The 27,018-nt window shown below is 43.2% G+C and overlaps 1 protein-coding gene across 1 annotated transcript in view; it reads left to right on the top strand.

Annotated features, from left to right (window-relative positions):
• Window positions 1–24,293, top strand: part of LOC102458941 (calpain-8) — a 48,530-nt gene extending 24,237 nt beyond the window's left edge. Inside the window, exons 7-21 of the mRNA XM_006133424.5 lie at window positions 908–993; window positions 3,215–3,289; window positions 4,114–4,274; window positions 5,983–6,158; window positions 8,165–8,176; window positions 10,440–10,651; window positions 12,250–12,286; window positions 13,141–13,206; window positions 14,408–14,465; window positions 15,552–15,616; window positions 17,871–17,939; window positions 19,084–19,162; window positions 19,719–19,835; window positions 23,084–23,142; window positions 24,001–24,293. Coding sequence (XP_006133486.2) covers window positions 908–993; window positions 3,215–3,289; window positions 4,114–4,274; window positions 5,983–6,158; window positions 8,165–8,176; window positions 10,440–10,651; window positions 12,250–12,286; window positions 13,141–13,206; window positions 14,408–14,465; window positions 15,552–15,616; window positions 17,871–17,939; window positions 19,084–19,162; window positions 19,719–19,835; window positions 23,084–23,142; window positions 24,001–24,024 — 1,296 coding nt within the window. The 3' untranslated portion in view covers window positions 24,025–24,293. The remainder of the gene's footprint in view (window positions 1–907; window positions 994–3,214; window positions 3,290–4,113; window positions 4,275–5,982; window positions 6,159–8,164; window positions 8,177–10,439; window positions 10,652–12,249; window positions 12,287–13,140; window positions 13,207–14,407; window positions 14,466–15,551; window positions 15,617–17,870; window positions 17,940–19,083; window positions 19,163–19,718; window positions 19,836–23,083; window positions 23,143–24,000) is intronic.
• Window positions 24,294–27,018: the final 2,725 nt, after the last annotated feature.

Genomic DNA, 27,018 nt, shown 5'->3' with positions numbered 1-27,018 from the left:
AATGGGGGGAGTATGTGAAGTCTTCCCCCACTGCCAGGGGCAGAGGCACCTACAGGGAACCACTTAATGTGGACATGCTAGTTCGAATTAGCAAAACACTAATTCAAACTAGTTTTTTAGTCTGGATCCGTTAGTTCGAATTAGCTTTGTTCGAATTAACTAATTTGAACTAAGTTAGTTCGAATTAGCGCTGTAGTGTAGACATACCCTCAGTCACTAGGTGCTGGCGAGCACTCCTATCCATCACAATCAAACAGAATGATGCCACCAGAGTAACAGAGAACATAATTTTGGGGTTGCAATACTACACTGCCTTTGGCAACTTTGCCCCAGGCTCTCCATGTCTGACCCACATGAAAACGGCACTGTTTTCATAGCCACAGAGACAGGGAGAGATTGACTGTAATAGTTCTTCAACTTGAAATCTTTCCCACTCAGAGACCTTCTTCCAACTCAGCAAATTAGCATAGCCTGCAGTGCACCTGCATGTATTAACAGACTATATTATAAACTCACTTGAACTTTACATTTCACAAGCTTTCCCTGTATATCACAAGCTATCATGAGTACAAAGATGATTCTGCTAAATAATTTTGTACTAATTACGCTGATGCACTATTTTCTGAAATGTCACATGCTGTGGAGAATGCAGATCTTGTGTTGTAGCTGATGCTCATCCTTGCATATAACCCATATGTTGTATGTCTCACCACGAGGCCTGCTCTGGATTGGTGGTGAAGTAGAGAATAAAATGATAGTGAGGGTGGGGAATATTTGGTGTGTTTTTTATCTCTGACCATCTCACTACAGGGCAAATTGTTTTTTTCTCTATATGTAAAAGCAAATGATACATGATAATAACAAAATTAACAAAATGCTCAGTCTATGCTTGTTGTGGATCCTACAGGTAAATTATCGCGGGCGCTTAGAGAAGCTAGTCAGGATTAGAAATCCTTGGGGTGAAGTGGAATGGACCGGAGCCTGGAGCGATAAGTAGGTTATTATATACTGTTAGTAGATTATTATATACTGTTGGCATCCCTCTCATCACTGTGTTCCATTGTCTTTTTAAAATTAAATTGGTTAGATCTGCAGTTATTAAGCCGCACAGCACATTTGGAAAAGGTGTTAAATCAATTAATGCTTATCAGAAATAGAACAATATGAATAAAGTAGCTATGCTGGCAATTGTTCTGTTCTGGTCACAGGATTTACCTCCTCTATGTGTGGAGGGTTCTCTATGTGTGGAGAGTAGTCTGTATTACTTGCTATGAACAGGGCCAAAGAAGTCAGATCCATGTCATTCTGCAATGTGACTTTCCTCATGCCTGTGAGATACTAGTGTAGTACCCAGACAATTTCCATGACCAGAAAACACAACAGGGACAAACCGCTGTGCAACTCCTTTGACAGTGATTGGACTGTAAGACCTAAGATAGGAGTGGGGAACCAAAACAAAAAAATCACACAACAACCAAACCCTTACTGATGTGGCTCCCGACTGAGGAGAAAGACACTCCTACATTCCCTTTGCATACTGGAGCCTAGGGGGGCCCAGGCTAGTAGATTTTTTGTTGTTGTGCTCCAGCCACTCAGGGGAAAGGCAGGAGCAGGGGACTGGAGCGCCAGCACCGGCTCCCCAAAGCTGGTGGGGAGTCCTGTGCCTCAGGGGGCAGATCCAGGCAAGTTGCAGCTCCCTGGCCTTAGATTCCCCACCCCGGCCTAAGACATGACAAGCTCAAAAGACTCTGATTAAGCACCCCAAAGTTTGAATACTCTGTACCTCTCTGATTTGGAAGCTGGTCATGGAATCTTATGAGAGCAATGGTCCCAACCTTTCTGAGGTAAACATAAGAACATAAGAACGGCCTTACTGGGTCAGACCAAAGGTCCATCTAGCCCAGTATCCTGTCTGCCAACAGTGGCCAATACCAGATTCCCCAGAGGGAGGGATCACAACAGGTAATCCTCACGTGATCCCTCCCCTGTCACCCACCTCCGGAGAAAAAGAGGCTATGGATACAATTCCTACCCATCCTGGCTAATAGCCATTGATGGACCTAACCTCCATGAATCTATCTAGCTCTTTTTTGAGCACTGTTAAAGTTCTAGCCTTCACCGCATCTTCTGGCAAGGAGTTCCACAGGTTGACTGTGCACTGAGTAAAGAAAAACTTCCTTTTGTTTGTTTTAAATCGGCTGCCCATTAATTTCATTTGGTGACCCCTAGTTCTTATATTGTGGGAATAAGTAAATAACATTTTCTTATTCACTTTTTCCATATCAGTCATGATTTTGTAGACCTCTATCTTATCCCCCCTTAGTCTCCTCTTTTCTAAACTGAAAAGTCCAAGTATTTTTAACCTCTATTCATATGGTTTTCTTGGGTTTGATCAGACTGGAAATACCTTAAAAATAATTTCTCATGCAGCATTTTGATATATCTGCTTTTCTTCCTGGCCTGTTGAAATGATAACATTGAGATTGTGTGCAACTCTAGGAAAGCTTTAGCATGAATCTTATTTTTATCAAACCTGGTCTGTTTACCCTAAAAGAAGCATACCTCCTATAAACCTAGGAGGTCATATACTGATCTCAGTTATACCGTTTTAAATGTGGATCATCTCCATTCAAATCAATGGAGCTATTCCAGATTGACATGAGATAAGATCAGAATCTGGTCCACTGTACAAATAGGATGATAGAGCTGGAATAAGCATTAAATAACTTAGTACTTCCTCATGACCAGTGCAGGATTTTTTACTGCCATGTATTTTCTAGTATTCTGTTTCTCCATTCTTGTTTTAAAATGCCCCAAATACTGGAGGTTTCCTCTTTGGAGACTATTAGACATTAGAATAGATCTCATATCAAGAAACATTTCCTGACAGGCTTTTTTAAAAATATCATTCATTAGTCCTAGTGATGTCTGTGCATTCTTGCATCTTGTAGTCATGATTAAAGGTAAGGTTCGTTTGCTGCAAATACAGTTAAATGTAAGGCCTGATTCATTGACCAGATTGTCTAAATAATTTCCAACTATATATGGAGTTAATTTGCATTTTGCACTGTCCTTGAGAAGAGCGAAGGATCCCGTGATTGAAAGAAATATGTACTTTTAGCAGTTGTAACTATAGAAAGATTCCGACTCCCTGAAATTGTTATAAAGTAAAATATAACTACTATACTTATTGCCATTTGTGTTTTGCCTGCAGTGCTCCAGAATGGAATTATGTTGATCCCAAACAAAAACAGGCTCTGGATAAGCAATCGGATGATGGAGAATTTTGGTAAGAATTATTCAGTGGGATTAATTCTTTAGAAACTGTACATGTAGATGCCCTGTTAATCATTCCTTTGGATGGAGGTTGATAAAATACCAGTATCCAAAGAGTTAATAACTTGAAGTGTGAGAGGTATTTATAGCTCAGGTTGCATCGATTTACTGGGAGTGAGTGGAAAATCCAGCCCAGTATTTGCTTACATGGGTTAATATTGAATTGATCTTTGTAGAACTCTACCCCAGATCAGAATGACAGCTGTCCACTTTGCACAAATGCAAGCAGCTATGTAAGGTGCAAGGCAGTGGAGGATCAGGGAGAAAGCTCTGTGTCCAGCTGTGATTCAGATTTTCTTTGCTGTGGATTCATTCAGTGGTAATGCACTGATATTGATGGAGTTATGCCTGATTTATGCCAGTGGAAGTGAAAGCAGAATCAGTCTGTGAGTGCACTGAATGGTGTCAGTCCCCTAGTAGGTGCATGGACATCTGTCAACAGTGTATCTTGCTCTCCCAGGCAGCTGGCAATGTCTCTGATTATCTTCTATGTAATAATGATATGTATGATATCCCAGTTGGCAACTTGAGTACTAAGGTATGACTCAGCATGAGCAAAGGTGGCACAGTTGAGCCTTTAGTGAATATTAGCCATTGAGAACTGTTGCTTTAGTGGTTGGTGTTCCTAGAAGCCAATTTGAGATTCAAAGTTCAATTAGAATTTCAATGGTTCTGCCATTTGCTGCCTCATTAGAAAAGGGATCAGTTCACAGTGGGTCTGGCCATGCTCTAAATTCATGAATTCACTGTGGACTCTTTGTGTTTCTTCGATGTCAGGATGGCGTTCTCAGATTTTCAAAGACAGTTCACACGGCTTGAGATCTGCAACTTGACTCCTGACACCCTGACGAGTGACAAAGTCCATAAATGGGGTCTGACCTTGTTCAGTGGTCAGTGGAGACGGGGTTCTACTGCTGGGGGCTGCCAGAACTATCCAGGTAAAGGCTCAGCTGAATCTTGTACGCATGGTGAAGAAATGGATATAATTTCCTCCAACACAGGTTCCATGTTATATCACTGTTGCAGCATCGGTGTGGATTGTTTCATGGGGTGTTGTTCTAGTGCTTTTATAGTTGGGTCAAAGAGGAGAAGCAAAGATCTGGATTGGATTTAGTCCAGGGTCTAGGCTTAAGGCTGATTCAGGGCTATCAGTTTGGGTTTGATGAAACTGAATCATGTAAACGCTTTCATGAGATTTCAGCCTCAAATGGCAGAAATCTCATGAGGTCAGCTGGTGTTAAGAGATTCCCATGATCAGGACTGGTTTTGAATCTTGTGAGAACAGATATTTTCATGAGGTATCTGCCCTCTTGGGCTGCATCTGTACCTGATTCAGAAAATTGGTCCTGATTCCTTTTCTCTCTACTCTGGAACCAGAACCTTAGAAATGAGTTAAGAGCCAGAAATTCCTTCACTATGTTTTTTACCTATTTTTCACACCTGTTGATATTAACCCAAACCTTCAAAACTTGATTCAGACTCATTTTCTCATCAGCGTTTCTTTCTTCACTTGAGCAGCTAAATCACTGCAGTCTCTTTCCTTTGGGCAGCTTCCCAGTTTGTACCACGTGTGCTTCTGACTGGACTAATCTCCAGGGGCTTGTATAGGCCATAATATGGTCACAATTCAACACTGCTGTCAGGCTGTTTCCTACTCTGGCATGATGAATGCAGAAGTGGGGGCCCGCAAGAGCATTCCAAAACCTTGCCTGTATAGGCTTTGGTAAAAAACTTCCCCCCAAAATCCTAATACCCAGATTTTGGGGGATCCGCTGCCACTATCAAGTGCTTTTGAATCCACAAATAGGGATGGACACTTGAAACCAACCCCAGGGGAACTGCAAGCTTTTTTTTCCCCAAAAGAGCTTGAAAAAGAAAAGAGAAAAACAAGCTGCAGTCTGTGGTAGCTGACCCCTCAGTAAGGCATGCAGATACATACAGATAGACCTTCCAGGAAACAAAAATCAACCATTACTGGTTAATTAAAAAAAATAAACAAACTTTTATCATCAAAACAAAACTACAGTTGCAAACATAGTAAAGCTAAAACTTAGTTACAAAGAAAAAAAACAGACCACAGTTAACAGCTCAGACATTACTTCCAAATCCCCAAACAAGAAAACAACAAACCCTGATGGACTATCTAAATTTTTCCCTACTTACACATTGTAAGAAGCCAGTTCTTGGAGAGAAAAGTGTCTTCCATCTCCCTTAGTCTTGGAAGAAACTGCTCTGCATCTCAAACAAAGAAACAGGGTATGTCTACACTTGCAGCCTAATTCGAACTAGGGCTGCAAATGTAGGCATTCGGAATTGCAAATCAAGCCCGGGATTTAAATATCACGTGTTTGATTTGCATCTTCCCAGCCAGGTGCCATTTTTGAAATTTACAAGCCCGAAGTAACTGCCCACGTCTACATGCAGTAGTGAAATGGGTATTTGAAATAAAGCCTTAGTCGAACTACCTGTTAAACCTCATTACAGCATAGCTGGGAAAACACGGAGCAATACAATACAATGGGAAGGTTTGACAGATCCTCCCACAAAGGTCTCTGCAAAGGGCTATTTCTATATCTTCATGACAATGATTTCAGCTGCAGTGAAAGCAAAGGCTCTTTCCTTTCTTTTTCCCTTGGGATTTTCTAGCAACATACTGGATCAATCCCCAGTTTAAAATCAGGCTGGATGAGCCAGATGATGATGAGGAAGGAAGTACGAGTAAGCCATGCTGCACTGTGCTGGTGGGCTTGATGCAGAAGAACCGCAGGAGAGTGAAGAAGATGGGGGAATCTCTACTCACTATTGGCTATTCCCTCTATCAGGTATTGTAAGTTCCCTGTAACGGGTTACTTAATACTGTGCTCACTGCAAGAGAGGGGCAACTCTGACTTTTCAGCATCTCATCAGTCAGTTGTGAGATGGTTCAAATCCTTGTTTCATTCATTCCGACCCCCATAGTACGGGAGTGTTCAGATAAATGGTTCGGGGTTTGTGCCATTCTGTATCTAACAGCGTGAGCTGCAGAACTGGAGATGGCTTATTTAGCAACAGTCTCAATCAGGTCTTTTCTCTTGCAAAGCCTAAACAGTGTTGGTCCACAGTGGATGGAGATCCCAGAGAAATGGTTCAGTCTTAGGCCCATCCCGCAGTTCCCACTGTTTGCTTGAATTATTTTTCTTTGAATATGCAAATTGTTATAACTTCACTATCTACCATAGTATTCTGTTGGTTTCTGATATTATATAACCCTTGCACCACCATTGTCTGTGTAAACAGTTGTAAAATATACTGTAGGGGACAATCCTGCAGTAATAGGAGATGGGAGTAGGATTTTTCACCTTTGACTTCTCTAAGGCCTTGGAAACAAAACAAAAAATCTGAAATTCTGACAGATACTCTCATTCTTTGCTTTTCTGCTATGATGCCATGAAGTGTAATGTAGACTCCCATGGACAAAGGTCATTAATGGGCACAGCTGAGAGCAAATGAGTATGACTAACTTTTGCTAACGTGGATTGTGCATTCTGCTTCCTTTATCTTCTTCACGTGTGGTATAGTTTTTATCCAGGGCTGCAAATGTGGCAATGATACAAATTAGCAAGGGCTTTCCCTGGTGCCAAAGTGTTTGTACACACAGTTCTCAGTATTCGCCAGGCCATATCTGTTTGATTCCAAGCAACCCAATCCATTTGCATTCTAGAATTTGCATGTTAAAGAATGGCTCTCTACACTTACCTATCAGTACAGACAGACCAAAGCGCAATCTTTCTGCCGTAGTGTATTCCTACTTTGGGAGATATCTCGCTCCCCTGCTCACTTCATGATCTTTTACTTGTTAGGGTAGGTTTAGTAACTCTTAACAAATGAATTCTATACCTTGAAAGGAAGGGCTACTAAATCTTCTAATACTCATCCACAACACAAGCTGCCACTGGCACTTCCACCTATGGATTTTATTCCAGCTGAGACTATGGCTAAGAAAGACATACTCTAGTCAGGAAAATGCAAAGCAGATTTGTGTATAGCAAGAAAAAGAAGTGTGCATATCAAAGCTTATCTGCCTGGTAGAACCTCATATAAGTCAGGTCACTGAAGCTAAATGAAAGATAATTACATCAATAACAACTCCTACAATTAAATGCACAGTTTTATACTCTTACATGGTATGAGGCTAACACCCTCCTGTTTAAACTAGACATAAAAGACATTTTATAAGAGGCAGTTATGAGTGAATTTTTCAAAAGCACTTAAGTAACTTAGGAACACAAGTCCCTTTAAAATTTGTGCTCCCAAATCACTGAGCTGTTTTTGAAAATTATGTCTTATATTCATATGTAAACATTACTTTAGTGCTTTTTAGCTATTTATTAAGGGCTAAATTATTTATTTATTCATCAAGGGCTATATTACACAGATTAAAACTGCCTTGCAAAACTCTATTTATCCATTGGCAAATATCTGTTTTGACTTGTGATTAAAGTATCATATGTTTTTCAGCAGTGTCATGGTAATGGTGGGTAAATAGATTTTACACCTGTTCTTGTAAATTTTCAAAAGCATTCTGAGCTCAGCTCTCATTGACTCTGAGTAATAATTTCAAGATTTGGCCAAATGTTTTGTTAATTTTCCTCTGGAACAGTTCTAGCACAGATGGGAATGTTGTGCATGAACTAGAATTGCATCATATGGTTGTAAATAGGGATGAGAGACAAACTACCTGAGTCTATGAAATGTGGCATTAGTTATCATTTCACCCAGCTGACTGCACAAGATGCTGAGTATTATTTCATTATTTCAGTATTTCATTAATAACTTCTCTCTTTTGCAGGTCCCTAAAGAGGTATGTACATTCTATTGGAGACTTCCATCCTGCAGATGGCCACCTTCTGTTTGGATTGAGAGTGTAATACAACTACTGCTTGAAGCATGGTACCTTCAAAATTGACCACAAGCCTTCTGGAAACCTTTGACAGGAATGTTTTTAATTGCTAAATTGGTATTTGAAGACAAACGCTGCATCTTCTGTATAGCCATTTTAAAGGGAACCCTGTCAGGGGTTTCATCCCAGTCAGATTTTGATCTCATTCACACTAATCTAAATATCCACTGACTTCCATTAATCTTAGTATAACTAAGATCAGGACAGGATCAATATGGCTATTAAAAATTATGGCAGAACAGGTCCATATTGAGTTGGTCAATTGTGTTTTCCTTTCCTGCTTAGCGATAACTCTGCTTATATTATTTAAAGATATTTCAAACTCTGTGGATCCCTCTCTCTTTATAACCTTAGGCAGTGGCCCATATCATCAATGTATCCAATTCCACCTCCCCAGTCCTCAATCAAATGTCAATATTAAGATAAAGAGGCCTTTCATTTCTAAAATAAGGACCACAAAAGGGTATTTGCAGCTAGACAGGGTCATACTCGTTACTATGGTGTATCATTTCGCATTGCCAGTTTTGCTGTGTTTTCATCCCCTTTGTTTTTGCCCAATAACATAATGTGCAGCTATGTGCCAATTATCTGCTCTGTTTATAGCTTCAGACAAAAAGGGAAATGGAACTTACACATTGAAAAAATGTTGCATCTGATTTCTTAATTTTTCATTGTAGTGTAGCATAGCTTCAGATTGGATGGGGAGAAACCATCTAGTTGTTTGAATAGTTGATTACATCAAAATCAAATAATTACTTTTAAAAGGAGAAAAGTCATGATATTATCTGCAGTTTACTTTACTATAGCTGTACTGTTTAGGGTTGTTATTGTTAAATATATAATATTTTATATAAGACGTTTCAGCTGATCACCCTTCCAAATAAGGTAAGCACATTTGCTGTTATATAGCTTCATAGTCAAGCCAGAAACATTATCAGGATATTTTTATGCACACCCTATGTCAAACATACTCCACCTTTCTTATATTATTGCCTTGATGAGTCACACATTTTGAAGGAAATTTTATGGAGTATAGGTAAGTTGAATGGGGTTTCTAAAGGTATATTTAGCTTTGGAACTTGTTTTAATTTTGATGTTCAGGTATGAGTGGCCAGTTTGCTTTTAAAACTATGTAAAATGTAACCAGATTATCATTCTTCGAAATGTTGAGTGGGATTTTCAAAACAACTAGGGGACTAGCCACACATTTCCCACTGAAATTAATTAATGGGAGTTGAATGTCTAAATCCCCTAGTTGTCTTTGAAAACCTCAAGCCATGCTATGCCTTATGAGATAGAAGCTACTTGAAGTTTGCATTGCAGCAGCTCATAATTCACATAACACAGCCAATAAAAATAATATTCTGTTTGTGCTATTGCTGAAGGACATCAGGTATCCATTCAGTTTTGGAGTATGGATACTATAGGAAGCAAGGAGTAGATGATAGGCTGTGAGGCTGCAAGAGATGCAATGTTGACAAACATGGATTCTGAATAAGCTATTTGGTTTGTTCATACTTGTGTCCCTTGTTGCGCATGTTCATAACTGGGGGTTTGTCCTCTTGAATGGTTTGAGCTCATGAATGCCCAACCATGTGAAAACAAGAGTGTTTGCTGTTCACTCTTTTCGTATTTAAAACATGCCAGTGTTCCAATCTGGGAGCAGACACAACAGTGTGTGACTTAAGTGACCAGTCACATGCTGTGAACAGTCAAAGTGAACATCTGAATTTTTACAAATTTATTCAGTTTGTGGCATGTTTGCAAAGACTATTCACAAACAATTCCTGAAAAGAAAAGAAAAATGCAACATTCATGGGACAACTTATTCACAACAAATAATTTGTCCAGCTAGGAGTGCACATGAACATGTTTCTATGTACTATTGTCTAACAGACATTATAGAAACACGTAAAAAGTTTGATCCTGCTAGAGTCAAGCATTGTCCCCTTTCGGTTATGCAGCTTGTTGTACTGGGTTTGTTTATATATTGATATGGCAGAACATTTGTGCTTGTCTTCTTCATCTGTTCTTAGCAGGTAAATTATTTCCAACTACTGTAAAGTTCTGGAGGTGGCTTTTAAACAGTGAAATAGAACAAGGGAAGTTAAGCTTTCTGGTAACTTTATCAAGTCAATTTTTAATAGATTATTATTTTTGCCAGCTGCAAAATCACACGGATGTCCATCTGAGCCGAGATTTCCTCACAAGGCACCAACCAGTAGCCCGGTCTGACACATATGTTAACCTGCGTGAAGTCTCCGGCCGTATCAAATTGCCCCAAGGAGAGTATCTCGTTGTGCCGTCTACATTTGAGCCTTTCAAAGATGGAGAGTTCTGCCTTCGGGTTTTCTCTGAGAAGCAGGCGAAAGCTCAGTATGTATCTTCTTGTCACTGCACCCTCTGCTCAAGGAGGGGCATGCCAGGAAAAAGGTGGAATGTTCCACTTCACATGAGAGACTTGGGAATTGCGCCCTAACCTGTCCCTGAACCATTAAGGCACCCAAAGGCTTAAATCAATATAGACACACATAGGTGCCAACTTTCTCTTTCCCTGAGGGTGCTTGAACCCTACTTCCACTTCACCCCTTCAACCAAGGTCCCACCCTGTCCTGATTCTTCCTGCCCCTGCTCTGCCCTGCCTCTTCCAACCTCTGCCCCAGCCCCACCTTGCCTCTTCCTACTCTGTCCCACTCCCTCCCTCAAGTGCGTCCCACCTTAACTTGGCACTGGAGGGGGGTGAGGAGAGGAGCTGATCAGCACAGAGGGGGCACCTATGCACCCACACATAATAGAAAAATGGTTTTTCAACTATGTTCTAGTGCACCCACTACTGAATACACTGGCGGTCTGTAGAATAAAAGTTCTCTGTCAAAATGTGCTCTGGGGAAGTATAAGGACATATGAATAGCTGTACTATGTCAGACTAAGGCCCATTTAGCTCAGTATCTCATCTTCCAACAGTGGCCAATGTCAGATGCCCCAGAGGGAATGAGCAGAGTAGGCAATTATCAAGTGATCCAGCCCCTGTTGTCCATTTGCTTCAGGCAATCAGAGGTTAGGGACACTCAAAGCATGGATTTGCATCCTGACCATCTTGGCTAACAGCCATTGATGGATCTATCCTCCATTAACTTATTCTGTTTTGAATCCTGGTACAGTTTTGACATTCATAACAACCCCTAGTAACAAATACCACAGGCTGACTTTGTGTATTGTGAAGAAGTATTTCCTTGTGTTTGTTTTAAACCTGATGCCTATTAATTTTATTGGGTGACCTTAAGTTCTTGTGCTATGTGAAGGAGTAAATAACACGGATGTCTCCATACTGCTCATGATTTTACAGACCTCTATCATATCCCCTTTTAATCATCTTTTCCAAGCTGAAAAGTCCCAGTCTTTTTAACCTCTCTTTATACAGAAGCTGTTCCATACCCTTAATCATTTTTGTTGAGCTTCTCTGTGCATTTTCCAGTTCTAATACATCTTTTGGAGATGGGGTGATAAGAACTGCATGCAATATTCAAGGTGTTGGTATATCATGGATTTGTATAGTGACATTGTGATATTTTCTTCCTTATTATCTATCCCTTTCCTAATGGTTTCATACATTCTATTCACTCTTTTGGCTGCCGCTGCCCTTTGAGTAGATGTTTTCAGAGACAGGATAAGAAGTGTGGGGGAGAAGACAGTCTTCAAGCAAGCGTATATATTATAAAAAGTGGCCAGTAGAAGGAAAATATGTGGAGAAGCAGAGAAATCCATCTAAAGGTCCCAAACACAGGTCATCTGATGTACATGACAGCAGTGCTGGATCTAAAAATGTAGTGGTGTTATGTGGGCTGAGGTAGGATTATTGCAAACAGAAAATAACATTTTACCATGTTAGGCACCACAGACCTATTCAAGAATCTATTGCTTTGTAAAGTATTTTATAGGCCAATGCTAGACTGGTAATTTTTTTTTTTCCTCAGGGAAATTGGGGATGTAGTGGCTGCAAAACCATATGAGGTAAATGCCATAGTTAAATCTAAATGAACAGCTTCTTGGGCAAGCAGACATTTGATTTGGGATTTTGTTGCTGTTGGTGTGAGCTGAAATCAGAGTAGCTAACCATCCTCGTGTAAAAACATCCTGAAATTGAAAATCTCCTTTTCTGAATAATCGAGTTTATGGGTTCCATATGCATTTTTGGTGCAAACATTTGCCCATGCAATTCTGTAACTGAGCTGTAGTGCATCAGTTCAGAATACACCCATGCAAGGGCAAGATAATACTGTGGGATACTATGAACCTTTCCATAAAGAGGAAAAATCTCAAAATACATCTCAAAGCAGACCTCCAAGGAATGGTACAATTGCTATGGGCAGGCTCAACATAATCTTCTCTACATTTAGTTTGTGATCCTAACTTGATAACACAAGGGTCCTTCCCAATCAGGGTCTGACTACACAGCAGTTAAACATCGGCAGCAGGCTCAAGCCATCTGACTTGTGCTCAGGCTGCAGGGCTGTAAAAGTGCTGTTTAGACATTCAAGCTTGGGCTTGAACTTGAGCCCTGGGACCCTTCAGGATGGGAAGGTCCCAGAGCTCAGGCTTCAATCCAAATCTCAAAAATCAATGCAGCAATTTTACAGCCTGACCCCCGTGAGCCCAGCCCAGCTGAGCAATGCCAGCTGCCAATGTGTTGTGAATCCTTTATTTCAGTGTAGACATACCCTCAGTCTCAGAAAGCAGATGAAGCTGGTCTTCCAAATGGAATGAAACCATTTATTTTGGAAATTATTCTGCTTTGCAATTTCAGACAGATCCACTCATTGCCTGGCACCTGAGTCACCACATTATTGTTTATCTCTTCCCTTTAGCCTCAAGTTGATGACAAGAGCATAGACAACGAGTTCAGGAGCTTGTTTCAGAAGCTCTCTGGAGAGGTGAGTGGAGTAAAAAGAAAAAAAACCAATGGCATCTTGGTATGTGTCGTGTAGCAGGGAGTTAGAAAAGTATTTTGAGTACTTGTTTATCCAGTCTTCCAGAGAACAGAATGGATTTCCCCTTTTATTAACTCGCAGCAACCAATCTAGACCAGCTTAATGTACCTTACAGTAGACCAGTTCTATTACATCCTTCCTCTTTTGGGGGAAGATTGTGATTCTTTCAAGGGGCTGAATTACTTTAAATGACGGGTGGAAATGAGTGAAATTACTCTGTGGTGAGTGATATAAATTACCTGGGAGATCGGCTATTTGGTGCTAATGGCCATTCAGGCTATATTTCTTGGTTTTGGTTAGAAGTTGCTGGACTCAGGAATCTGTAAGCTGGAGGGTACTGTTGCACTTTCTCCTAATTGCTGCATAGGAAACCTTCGCGTCTGCGGAATCCTGCTGCGCTAACTAGCTTGTAGTTGTCACGTTGGTTTGCTCTTATGGAGCAAATACCTGGGGCCAGTTTGAAGTGTGAAAGCACCATTTTTAGCCATAGAAGCTTGTTTGAGTCATGGTGGGTGAATTGCCATTGGTTCCCTTTCAGTTTCCATAAATCTGGAAAGGCTCAGGTGCATTTCTGGATCTCTTTAGGTGTGGCACATAGATAGTAGAGCTTACCCTGGGGTTGCTGGTAGAAATGACATTTGTAGTGGGTTGCCATGCTGAGGTACCTGAGATACCAGGCACTTTGCATATGAAGTATGAGGAAATAGTTGTGATGTGTCTCAGGCTTTCTCACAGCACTTTTGTCAGCAAAACCTTGGGCAGGCCGGGTGTGACAAAAATACCCTCTCTCCCCCCCGGAAAACGTTTAATTGATAAAAGTGCTGCGTGGACATTGCAGAAGAGCACCTCCCACTGACCGAGCTACTGCTACTTGATGAGGGTGGTTTAGTTATGCTGGCAGGAAAGCTCTCTCCTACCTGCATAGAGCAGCTACCCTTGAGATCTCACAGTGGTGCAGCTGCAGTGGTACAGCTGTGTTACTGGAAGGTCAGTATTGTAGACAAAGCATTCAATTCACAGGTCTTAAAATAAGGGTTAGAAGTGAAATTGCCTATAGGGGTATTGCAATGAATGAACGTACAATGGGTGTATCCTAAAGGTTTATTATGTTATCATCTGAAATATGTTTATTTTCTGTTCCCAGGATTATGAAATGAGTGCAGATGAACTTCAGACTGTTCTGAACAGGGTGTTAACAAAGAGTAAGTGACATTAGATGTTTCACACCGAGTGAGAGTGATAGGCAGATGCTGCAATAAGACATACACAATCTCTCTTTGATTCACAATGAACTTCTGTGCCATAGTCATTTCTGATAGCTTGTGTACAAGAAATAATGTTAAATGAAAGTTGCTGTGATCGGTAAAGAGTAGTGAATGTTCCTGTAAGATAATTGTCACTTCAAAATAACAGGGCTGGAATGTAGAGTCCAAACAGAGAGGTCAGGGCTTACCCTTGGATCTCATTCACTATGTGTTTCTACACTTGGATCCAGCCTAACAAACTGAACAGGTATTTGTCTGAAATTCATGCCCAGGTAAGACTCCAGAGGTGCCTCTGGCCCTGGGCTGCATGTGGCGTGCCAGCTTTGAAATGTATGAGAGTCTCCAATGGGGGCTCTAGTGCATTTCAATGCAGCAGCGCCGCATGGAGCCTGGGGTCAGTGGGGGAGTCAACTCAGAGTTGCTGACCCTGGACTCCATGTGGTGCTGCCACTTGGAAATGCTGCAGAGAGCCAGGGTCAGCTGGGAAGTCCCCAGCTGATCCCAGGTTCCGTGGAAATGCTACACAGAGCCTGTGGCCAACTAGGGAGTCTCCAGCTGACCTGGGGCTCCATGTGGCGCTGCCACTATGAAACGCCATGGCAGTGTTTCAAAGCGGCAATGCCACACTGAGCCCATAGCCCAATAGAGGCAGCAAGGGGGAGGGAAGCAACTAGTTGACTCGACTATCCGATAAGTATTTGCTTATTGGATAGTCAACTAGTCCTTAACATCCTTAGTTCATTATAGTGTATCTTGTGTAACTTACATTGATTGAAAATAGATCACACTTGTTCAGTACAGTCATAGAAGCTCTCTCTTTCTTTACAATAGATGCAACACAGATCTTTGGCAGGGTAGTTTGGGAAAAGTTTCTACTGCAAGTGCCAATGCTGTATATGTTCTGTGGATAAACAGGCCTTTCCTCTTTGCCCTAGTAGCAGATGCTGACTATGGATGGACTGTATTTCTGTGGGCTGCAGAAAATATTTGTCTAAAGTATTTCTGGCTCTGTTTTTTATTTAGGGGCAGACATTAAAACTGATGGATTCAACATAAACACCTGCAGAGAGATGATCAGTCTCTTAGACGTATCCTTTAAATGTCACTTCACTGTTCTCCGAAGTCCCCAGATCTCCCTTGCGAAGAGTTTTGACTAGATAAGGCTAGATTAACACATCCCATTTTCCCAGTGCATCTGTCTTTACTTGCTGTAGGCATAAAACTCAGAAAAGTAGCGCTGCCAGCACAGCAGCAGAGCTGTTAACCCTTTCATGGCCAGACCTTCACCACCCCTATTGTGAGGCTGTTGTCTGTTAATATTTTCTTTAGACATAGCTAGTCTGCTCTGCAGCACAGCACCTGAATACATCTGCCTGAGTACACCTAGTACAACAGTGGGATCTGAGGGCAGAGACACAAAGCGCGTTATACACAATGTCAGCTTCTTTCTACTGGGCTGTAGGATCTTCTCCCCTTGCGTGGGATAGTCCTAAAGAAGCAGAGGAAGATCAGAGGAACTGTGAGAGGGGGAAAGGCTGATATGGCTTTGTATGGCCCCATTCCGTTGTATGCATTTTGTGGGAGATCAGCTTCCATGGCCAGAGGGCTAGGATCAGGAGGATGGAGAGGAAGGTACTGAGCATCAGTGAATCTGCACAGCATGTTCCCTTCCCGCTAGAGAGTAATTAACAGCTAACACTGAAGAGGGCTCTGGGAAAGTGTACAGGAAGGTGGCTGGCAGGAGACCTGCCACGGTACCATGGCTGGGACAAGAACCATGCTGACAGTGCAGCAGAGGTAGAAGTGACCTACATGAAGAGATGCTATGATCTGGGGGGAGTAGCCATGTTCCAGCAGGGTTCTTGCCCCTAGGAAAAGTGACATTCATCCTCCTGCTTGCCGTATTCTGCAGCCAGGCACCAGCTCCATGACTCCTGCGGGACAGCTCGGGACAAAACACATAACCTTCTGCATGGTTTTCCATAGGAAGGGATGTCTGCAGTCCCATAGGAGGGAGAGAAGGTGACTCATAGGTTCCAAGGCCAGAAAGGACCATTGTGATCATCTAGTCAGATCTCCGGTATAGCACAGGCCACAGAACTTCCCACAAATAATCCCTGGGGCCTGGCCTCATCCAGGCCATGTTTCAGAAGAATCACCCAATCTTGATTTGGACATGGTCAGTGATGGAGATTCCACACAACACTTGTTCCAGGGGTTAATTACTTTAATCATTGCAAATGTACTCCTTATTTCCGGTCTGAATGTATCTGGATTCCACTTCCAGCCCCACTCTTCAACACTTGAAGAACCCCCTTTTAAGTGTTTTCCGAAGTAGACTGTGATCAAGTTACCCCTCAGCCTTAACTTTGTTAAGCTAAACAGACTGAGCTCCTTGAATCTTATTGTTGTGAGGCAGGTTTTCTAATCCTTTAATTGTTCTCCTGGCTCTTCTCTAAATCCTCTCCAATTTATCGACATCCTTCTTGCATTGGGCAGCCAGAACTGGACAGTGGTTACACCAGTGCCAAATACAGAGGTAAAATAACCTCTTTACTTCTACTGGAATGTCCCTGGTTTATGAATGCCACAATCTCCTTAGCTCTATTGGTCACAGTTTCACAGTGGGAGTTCCTGTTACCTGAACCCACCACAACTCCAAAACTTTTTTCACAATCTCTGCTGCCCCAGATGGAATCCCTAGCCCGCAAATAAGGCCACCGCTCTTTGTTCCTAGATGCATACTGTTAATTGTTAACTGTATTAAAATGCACAGTCGCTGACGCCTAGTTTATCAAGTGATCCAAATTGCTCTGAATCAGTGACCTGCCATCTTTATTATTTGCCACTGCCCCAATTTTTGTTTCACTTACAAACTGTAATTTAATTCCAAATCTTGTATTAGCTGAAATTTTCTTTTGTTCTTCTTAGCAGTCAGATGTTCTTGGCTCAGCACAGATGTAATCAGCATAGGCCAGGGCAGCCTCTGATCCTAATAGCTAATGAGTGTCTAATGGTCAATCATTTTGTCTATTAAAAAAAGGAGCTGGAAGTAGGGTTTTACTTTTCTCTATATGAAATGGGAGTGTAATCTCATGGGTCTAGTCCCTTTCAACAATTCAATACAGTTCTGTGATAGCCCAAGAACTCTTGGCACACCCTTAACAAAGCAAACTTAAAACTGTGTACTCTCCATAGGGTGGATTACAAATAAACAACAATGTGAATAGTAGACTACATTGCAATGAGTCACTGATTTATATTAGTGCTGGTTACTCTTTCTCTTTGACATGGGTGGAAACTGACGCATTCTGAATTTGAACCAGGCCTTAACATACTTAGACCAACGGGACTGGCACCTTGGGACTTGTAGAATTCAAGATACTTTGGCTGAAGATTCAAAAATATTTGGTAATTAGCTTATTTTATTGTCTCCCTGCCCCCAGCTGTGAAATACAGATTTAAACAGAGATGGGTCCAAACCACCAAGGTCAGGAACAGGTCCCAATTTCCTCTTATGTTTGGAGTTTTGAGCAGGGCTCTAGTTCAGATGCATTTCATTCTGACTGATTTAAAGAGACAGTCAATTGTTCTTCCACCACAGCCCCACATGCTATATTTTGTAACGCGTTCTCGGAAGCTTGAACAACTCCCTCTGCTCAGTGATTTCATTCCTCTTTGCTAGGCAAACAGGGATGCACCCCCAACTCATATTTTAATATATCTGAAATGAACATGGCTCTGTTAGTTTGCCGTGTCACATAATTGCTTGTGCACCAAGGTTACTAATACCTGCTTTGGAATAGAGTTTGGTAGTTAACTGCTGCAGCAGAATGCAAGGGACTTATATTCCTTGTTTAGGGGTTTTTTAAATGTCTCCAAGAAAATGATTTTTTTTACAGAAGATTTAATGTCCAAAAGAATTTCTCCAGAGCCAGTTTAAAGAAGGGCAAAGTTTGGACCTAATCGACTTGATGGTGCCCTTTTAAGATAAACTTTTGGGATGGTACACATTCCAGGCCTGCTCCTGAAAAGTGGAGAGCTCCCTCCTTCCCCACTGCAGTTAGGAGGAAGTGCTCAGCTCTTCACAGGTTGGATACATTCTGATCACCGGCATGCAATGATTAGATGGCCTGCCTTGAAAACATGCCCAAAGAGCAGTTTCCCCTCCAAGCTGCTGGCCAGACTGGTTTCTAATTACTCTGCTAGAGATCCCTAGCAGATCAGTTGGCAGTGAGACCTGCCTGTTTCTTTTGAAGTGCTAACCAGAATGGAAGCTGTATATGACGTGTTTGCTGAGTGAGAAGGATATTCCTCAAGGGTCTGTTTGCCACAGCCCAACATGTGGATGGGCATGCTGCCAGCCTGCTAGGAATGGTTTCCCAGCAGCTGGGCACACAGTTAGTCATTAGCTAATTGAATTTTTCCTTCAGTTATTAACGCTTTTAGAGAGAAGACGCATTGGCTGGCAGTGGCAATGCATCTCCCAACCAATCAGATAGGGCTCCTAACCGTCTAAAGGCAGACTCCATACTTCCTCTTTCTTCTGCTGCAGGAGATCTATAAGAAAGTGGACACCGACTATTCTGGTACCATAGATGCCCATGAGATGCGAGATGCCCTCAGAGAAGCAGGTGAATATCCAGCGTAGAAAGCATGCCCTGGTATGGTATTCTGTCATTAAAACAATGAAAATCGTGAGGCATTCTGACAACTCCACTATCCCTTCTGCCTCCCAAATGATTTGTGTCTCTGCAAGCTCTTTCTTGGTGGACTTTCTAAAGGTGGGTCCCTGCACTTTGGATTAGGCTAGCAGACATCACATTAACCTGGGTCTAACTCAACACCAGCCTGTTATGTAGGGAATGGACTCTGCTGCAATTACTGCTGTTTGGCTGGGGCCTCAGGAGTGCAGTAAGTCTTATTAATTAGGTGCTTATCGCAGGAATATAGGCCTAAGGAAATCTGCAGAACAAGGGGAAACCAGGCAGCTTGTCAAGGCTTGGGGAAGGAGAATTATACCTGTCTCCACCATACGCCAATGTACTAGAGAAAGGACAATGCACAGTAGAGCTAATAGAAACCAACAACCTTTCTAAGAGGATTAGCCCATAATCCGTCACAATTCCATGGGCAAGCTACATTAAAAAGTGTTTGGAACTGCTACGGGAGTGATTTCTGTGCTTCCAGGTTTCACTCTCAACAACAAGGTGCAGCACATAATTGCCACCCGCTATGTCAACAGCAAGCTGACCATTGACTTTGACAGCTTTGTGGCCTGCATGATCCGCCTGGAGACCCTCTTCAGTAAGTTCCTCCTCTTACAGCTGCTAAACAGAACTTCTGTGCTTTGTGGGGGAGGGGGAGGTTGTCTAGTGGCTGGTGTTTTTAGTTAGATCAGAGTGCTGAGTGCAGAGCCCTGCACACACGTGTACAAGAGCCAGCAAAACTGGCTCTGCTTCACAATCAATTAGAAAAGGCCCAAAACTAAAGTGGGGAGAATTCAATCCAGATCAAAACCTCAATAATCTTTCTTTTAGACAATAACCTTGGGCTACCTTGTGGTGCACTTACCCTGGAAAAATCTCCCACTCATGCATACAGGCTACTGGCTTCAGTGAGATAATTTGGCTACATCTACACTACAAGTTTTCTCTGCAAAAAAAATGCTAATAAGGGACTCATTTGTATGAGACATGATCTCATTTGCATATTTCCTGCCAATCCGTTTTTTTGCTAGGGTTTTTGTGCAAAAACAAGCAGTGTGGACATTTTCTTTTTGTGCAAAAAACCCTTTTCCCCCAAGATTGGTAAGGATCTTGAAATGAAAACGTTCACACTGCTTGTTTTTGCACAAAAACCCTAGCAAAAAACCGGATCGGCAGAAAATATGCAAACGAGATCATGATTCATACAAATGAGTCCCTCATTAGTATATTTTTTGCCGAGAAAACTCATAGTGTAGACGTTGCCTACGTGTTAGTAAACGCCCAGAGAAATGAGTAAGACTTGTGCAATCTAACTGTAAGTTAGCACCTATTGCCACATTTGTAAAGGTACCAGGCCCTTGAAAGTTTAGCTGGGTGCTTACTGAGATTTTCAAAGGGAGTTAGGTGCCCAAGCTGTCTTGAAAATCTCCTTGGGCACCTATCTGCATCTTTGGGCATTTCATATCTTTAAAACTCTCTCTCCCTCTCAGCTTTGTGAGACATAACTTTTTAACCCTCAAAGCCCCTCCACTAAGTGGAGAAAGGAAGGCCCAGAGAGGTTAGGAGACTTGACTAAAGCCAACCAGCAAGCCACTGGCCAGACCTGGGAATAGGAGATAGGAATCCTTAGCTCAGCCAACCAAATGGCTTTCCACCCTGGCACCCCCTTTCCTCAGTTCTCTAGTCCACACTAGGGATGTAATAGTGTAGTTGATTAATCGATAAGCAAAAGCTTATAGATTAATACTGTAGACTACATGCATTTCCCTCTCTCCCTGCCAGTAAATTTTTTAGCAGGCTGGCCAGCAGCCTGGCTCAGCCCTGGCTTGTGACGGGTTCGAGACCTACCCCTGCTGCAGCTCTTCATTTAAAGTGTATTAGGAGCTGGGCGGACAGGCAGCCTGGCTCAGTCCTGGCTCATGCTGGGTTTAGGACCTACCCCTGTTTCAGCTCTGCATTTCAAGTATATTAAAAGCCAGGCAGGCAGGCGGCCCGGCTCAGTTCTGGCTCATGCCAGGTCTGGGAGCTCAGACCCCCGACTAAGCAGGGACCATTGCCACCCCACGCTGCTGCCTCTTTCTCAGAAGCAGCAGCACAGGGTGACAGACAGCCTGTCCGCAAGGGGAGCTGGTTTTTAAACTGGCTTCTCTCGTGGACCAGCTCCCACTTGGCACCCTGCACTGCTGCCTCTGATACAGTGGCTGCCGGCCCCACCCGGGGGACTACAGAATAGTTGACTAACTGATAAAATGTCATGAGATTACTTGACTATTCAATTAACCAATACTTAACTTCTCTCGTCCACACTGAATCTAGTCGCACCAATGAGTTCTGAGAATAGCACAACTTTCGAAGGGGAAGGTGAAAGCTGCTCTGATAAAAATAAGAAGTGGCCCAAATCTTCACCTGAAAGTCCAACCAAAACCAAACCAACTTCTCTAACTTGGTCAAAGGATTTCTGGGTGCCATTTATCTCAACTGAATCTCCTAATCAGGGCTGGCCCATGCTGTTTTGGTGCCCTGGGCCTGGGTGCACGGTGCTGCTCCCGGGCGCATGCGCGGGCCCGCTCTCCCAGGGTGTGCAGGCCTGACCCCCGGGGCGCACGGCGCATGTGCGCGCCAGCCACAAGCGCTGGTGCACAGCCCAGGGCCTGCCTCCGGGGCGCTCGGCGCATGCGCAGGCCGGTCACGGCCACTGGCGCACAGCCCGAGACCCACCCCTGGGGCGCACGGCGCATGCGCTGCCCAACCTGGCCTGGCCAATGCTGCTGGTGCGGGTGCCAGGCCGTGCAGGGCCCTGCAGCCGTGGGGGGAGGATGCTGCTGGCTGGCACCGCGGGGCCGGTGCTGCAGGTGCCGGGCGCATGGCTCCTGATGGCAGCTGTAAGGGATGCCGTGCGCCTCTTACAGCTGCCATCAGGTGCCCATCATTGGTTGGCGCCCTGGGCAGCTGCCCGGCTCGCCCATGCCTCCATCCGGCCCTGCTCCTAATCCTTTCAAGGTTTGTCCAGCATCAGTTCAAAGCCCTTTGTAACAGTGTCAATGATGCAGGTTATTCTTTTCATTACAACTTGGTTCATAACAACTTCAGTGTTCACACTGAGAAAATGGTGGAAATCTTTGTCTGGGGGTAGCAAAGGAGTCTTATTGGGCTTGTATGGCTGCTATAAAATCATATATTGCATCTAATCAGCCACTTAGCAAGCTGTTGTATTATAGGATTGTGGGAGAGAGGAAAAGAAGTAACCATCTACCCTCCCGTTGTACGATCTGAAGAAACACCCAGTGTAATAGATCATGTGCAGTCTGATTCTTTGGGGGATTGCTAATAGAAATGGGCTGACAGAAGCAGAGAATTCACTTGTGCCATTTAATGAATGCAATTTAATAGGAACTGCTCCATTTAAGTTATCACTGGGGTGACTTCCAAGGTGGTGCAATGCTTTTCTTACTCCACCTATGACTTACAATCGTATGCACTGTGTTTCCTGTGCTCTGCTCTCACATCTCATACTAATAATATAGTATTTCTTCTATAGGCCAGGCTCACATCTCAGATTCATGGGCGCATCCCTACATTTGTGTAGTGACCAGTGCTTGAGTAATTTAGGATGTTTTGTGGCTGTCCTGTTCTGAACACAGAATGGGCCATAGTGGGTTCCATCTGATATGCTGTCCCATGTAGTAGTTTATGAATGATAGTTAAGAGGAAGGGAAGGAAATAATTTATAATGTACCTGTGATTAAAGATTTGCACCAGAATCCAGATTTGAATAGGCCAACATGGGACACCTCCACATTTTCTCAGATACTGATATTTTATTTATTCCCTTCTTTTGTTCTTCAGAAATGTTCCAGATTCTAGACAAAGACAAGAATGGTGTTGTCCAGCTCTCTTTGGCTGAGGTAAAAACTATCCTGTGGTTGCAGTGACTGGTCACACTTAAAACATATTTCCTTAGGAAATCCATTATCAGATTTATAAACAAATTAATTAGTGATTCAAATGGGAGACCTAGTGAAGATTCAGCCACAGCAGAGATATTTTCAGACAAACAGCTCTTCTTCCTAAGTCAGTTTTTCCTGAGAATGAACACTTGCCACACATGTAGGGAGAGATAATTTATTCAAAATGCCTCAATTTTTTCTAGGAGACGATATCCTTATAGGTATTTTCATTCTCTTCTTTCGAAGAAGAGCAGACAAAGCACAGCAGGGAACAATTCGTGCACAGGCAGAGGGTGAACTAAATGACCTAACAGCACCTGGAAAAGAACTTTTTAAAATTTTTGTGTCTTTTTTTAAGAGTTTTCATTATTCAAACCAGAGCTGTGCAAAAATAATGAGGCCCAGTCCTTCTTCTGTAGTGCAAAATGCAAATGGAGGGAGAAGGGAAATGGAGCAAAACACAGGGAAAATCCAAATGAAAGAATGAATAGGAGGCCCCCCACTGTGGGTGCAGTTTGTCATATCCTGTTAAGATATGGGAGAACTCTGGCTCCAAGATTTTTTAAAATCTCTTTTGGTAGCTTTTGCTTCTCCCCAGAGAGAAACTGTTCCAGCTCTGAACTTCCCCAAAATTCAAGAGCAGCTCGATCTGTGGTTTTTGGTTCATCCCATAAGAGAGATTAGATGCCAATCCAATTTTCCTGAAGCCCAGTGATGTTTGGATTTATAGTTTCCTTTCAGGGCCCATATGGCCCCACTAATGACACTTAATGAACCTTCCAGACACTCTAACTCCATTTTCTCTTTCTCGCACAGTGGTTATGCTGCACGATGGTTTGAGCTCTTGCATCAGAATTGAGCGGAGAACCCCATAACTCTTGCAAACATGCTATGATTTTCATACCGTGTAGAAGCTTCTTGAAGATATTTACTTTCCATGTATCTGAGTAACTCTCAATCTGCTGCTCTTCTCTTATGGGGAGAAAAAATCCTGTTTTGATCACCAGCAACTTATCTTAAAACAAAATGAAAATAAAATGATCCCCTGTCATTTAGAAAACAAACACTGCAATGAAAATTAATAAACAAACAAATCTTTTTCTGCCGGGGATAGTATTTTTGTGTTATGCTGAAATGTCATGAATTATAGTTATCACAGATAGGCCCAAAGAGCGCAACTTAGATTTGAATTCCAGCCCCACACCAATATTCAGACGTGTTTAGAACCAAATGGTTTGGACAGAAAGAGTTAGCTACAAAATTTGTATCAGATTCTGAAACATACCCATACCTGGATTTGAATCTAGGAATTTTGGGCCTATATCTAGGACTGTTTAGTGAACTGATTTATTCTAGACCATTTAGGTTACTACACCACGATACCTGAGTGTATTCAAGACTGAAAATAAACAAGGAAGCTAGCAACCTTTATTTGAATTTTAGTGGGCACTAGGAGAAGGAGGAGGAAATCTAATGACCTTTTTAACAAACATATTTCATTTATGGCTCATTTGTATGTTTTGAAGGAGGAGAGGACAAGGTGATAAGGAAAGAATATTAGTGCTTTCAGTAGACATTTGTTATCAAACTCACCCAGCTCCAAAATCAAATATTTATATTTAAGAGATAATAAAATGGGATTGTGCAACCTGGGAAGGAGTCACATTAACTAAGCACATTAGAACCCTGAAAAAACCTCAACTTCAACTGGAGGAACAATTTCCAAACTCAGAATCATTGGAGGTGCCAGTTTTTACACAGAGGCCTGAAACCCACCCATAGGCAAATGCAACACAGTGAAAAAAAGATGCAGCTTCTTTGGAATCAGTGGAGTTGTTCCTGCTTAGAACTGTGAGAGTTTGGTTCTGGGTGGCTTAATTAAAGATCCTCTGACAGCTCCAGTGTCCTGGCCAAATTCTGGTTTGAATAATTACATTTGCCTAAACTAACTATATTCTGCAGTTTCATTTGGAGAAGTTATTTTCCATTCTCCTTAACTGTAATAATAAATCTGATTTGTAGCTGACCTAGCTCAGAACAACTGCCATGGTCCATTGTGATGTGAATAAACTCTACGCAGTAGGTACAGAACAAAAGAGGGGATTTCTGATGCCTGCAATAGTCAGGCTTTGTTCAACAGGAGAACACCATACTTGTAAGGAAGGCAAAAGATGCATTTAGCAGTCAGGTTGGCATATAAGAATGGAACATTTTACCCTCAGTTTATAAAATGCTCTGGGTTCCTTATGGATGAAATGTGTCATGTTTAGTGAAACCTGTGCTAACGGTCCTGCTAAAGGAGAGAATTTTCCCTAGGATCCCCTATAATCTCTGGCCTAGAGAAAGTTCCTTTCTATTAACTGCAGTGTAGTTACATCAGAGGTCCTGGGATCTCCCAAGTTCTCTGTTTCGTGTGTGAGCATGAGTGTCTTACTAGCAAAAACTGCAGTTTCTCCTCCAAGTCCGCAATAATTCAAAGCAGCTGCTGATACTCTCCCCCCCTTCCCTCTTGCATCCATCTCAGCAGTGGCTATTGCAGTGAATTCCCTTCTGCAAGCTTCCCAGGTCCAGCACCTGGTCAGTGGTGCTGGAACAATTGTTACAGGTGGGGATGCAGGAGCTATTGAACCAAACTGTAAATCCTGCATAGCATGGAAACTACTTCAGGTAGGTAGGTGGGTAGGGGTGGGTGTGTGGTGGGGTAGGTGGGACACAGCACCGCCACCCCCTCACTTCCACTTCCCCCCCCTCAGCCTGTCACGCTAGGAAACGGTCCTGCCCTACGTGCAGCGGCTCCTTTGCGCCTTCATCCTTTCCCGGTTGCAGGTTCCACTCCCTGCCCCTTCAAATTCGCCGCGCTGCCCAGCTCAGCGGGGCACCGAGCTCTCTACAGGCCGCAGCCAGCGCTACACGTGGGGCGGGGAAAAGCAACAGCGGGGATGGGCATTGCAACCCCGGGCTCCCGCGGCTGAACGCTCAGCCTGGCTGGGGCTGCTTCCCAGCTGCTCAGCCGGGCGGGATAGAGGGGCCTCCAGCGCCGGGGCCAGGACAAAACAGCCCCCGCTCTACCCCACCCCGTCCTGTCCCCGGCCCGAGAGCGCCTTGCTCCCGGAGCTGAGCAGGGCGCGGTGGACTGGAGTGCTGGGAGGGGGCGGAGCGACGGGCGGGGCCGCTGCCAGGTGGGCGGAGCTGGGAAGCTGGGGGTGGGGCCCGATTGGAAACTGTGAGCAAGGGATGAAATAAGAGCTCCCCCACCCCGTGACCTACGGAAACAAAAGGGCGGGAGCTCAGCCACTGTTGGCGACCAATCAGCTACAGCATAAGCAGCTTGTCAGCTGTAGCCAATCAGCTCTCTCCATCCGGCCTTTGGGGGCGGAGCCCACCTAGCTTCTGGTTGGCCTGAAGCGGGAGGTGAGGCCGTTTCTAGAGCAGCAGGGGCTGGGGCAAGCACAGGGCAGAGCAGTGGCTCTCTGGGGGCCAGGCAGGGATTGGGCTGGCCAGCGGGGTTGGGAGGCAGCTTTGGAGTTTGCCACCCATCTTTTATAGGCCAACTCAATATCTAAGTTGCATACTATTAATTTGCCCTCCAGGGACTAGGCTTTTAGGAACCACTTGACGTTAAAGCAAGGAATACAAGTTGCTTTGCAAATACACTTTCACACACACTTTCCCCAGACATCTCAAGAGTTAGAGGTAGGATAAAAGAAAGGTAATGAAAACAATCCCCTTTGAACAATGTTTCCTCAGCTCTTGCACCCTAGACCTGTTAATCTAGTTACACTACATTGAGGACATCTTCATCATATGGACCCACGGGAAAGAGACCCTTGAAGA

The sequence above is a fragment of the Pelodiscus sinensis genome, chromosome 3, assembly GCF_052426305.1.
Source record: "Pelodiscus sinensis isolate ZL-2025 chromosome 3, ASM5242630v1, whole genome shotgun sequence".
Lineage (NCBI taxonomy): Eukaryota > Metazoa > Chordata > Testudines > Trionychidae > Pelodiscus > Pelodiscus sinensis.
The sequence above is the reverse complement of the archived record's forward strand: the minus strand, read 5'-3'. Positions and strand labels throughout refer to the sequence as shown.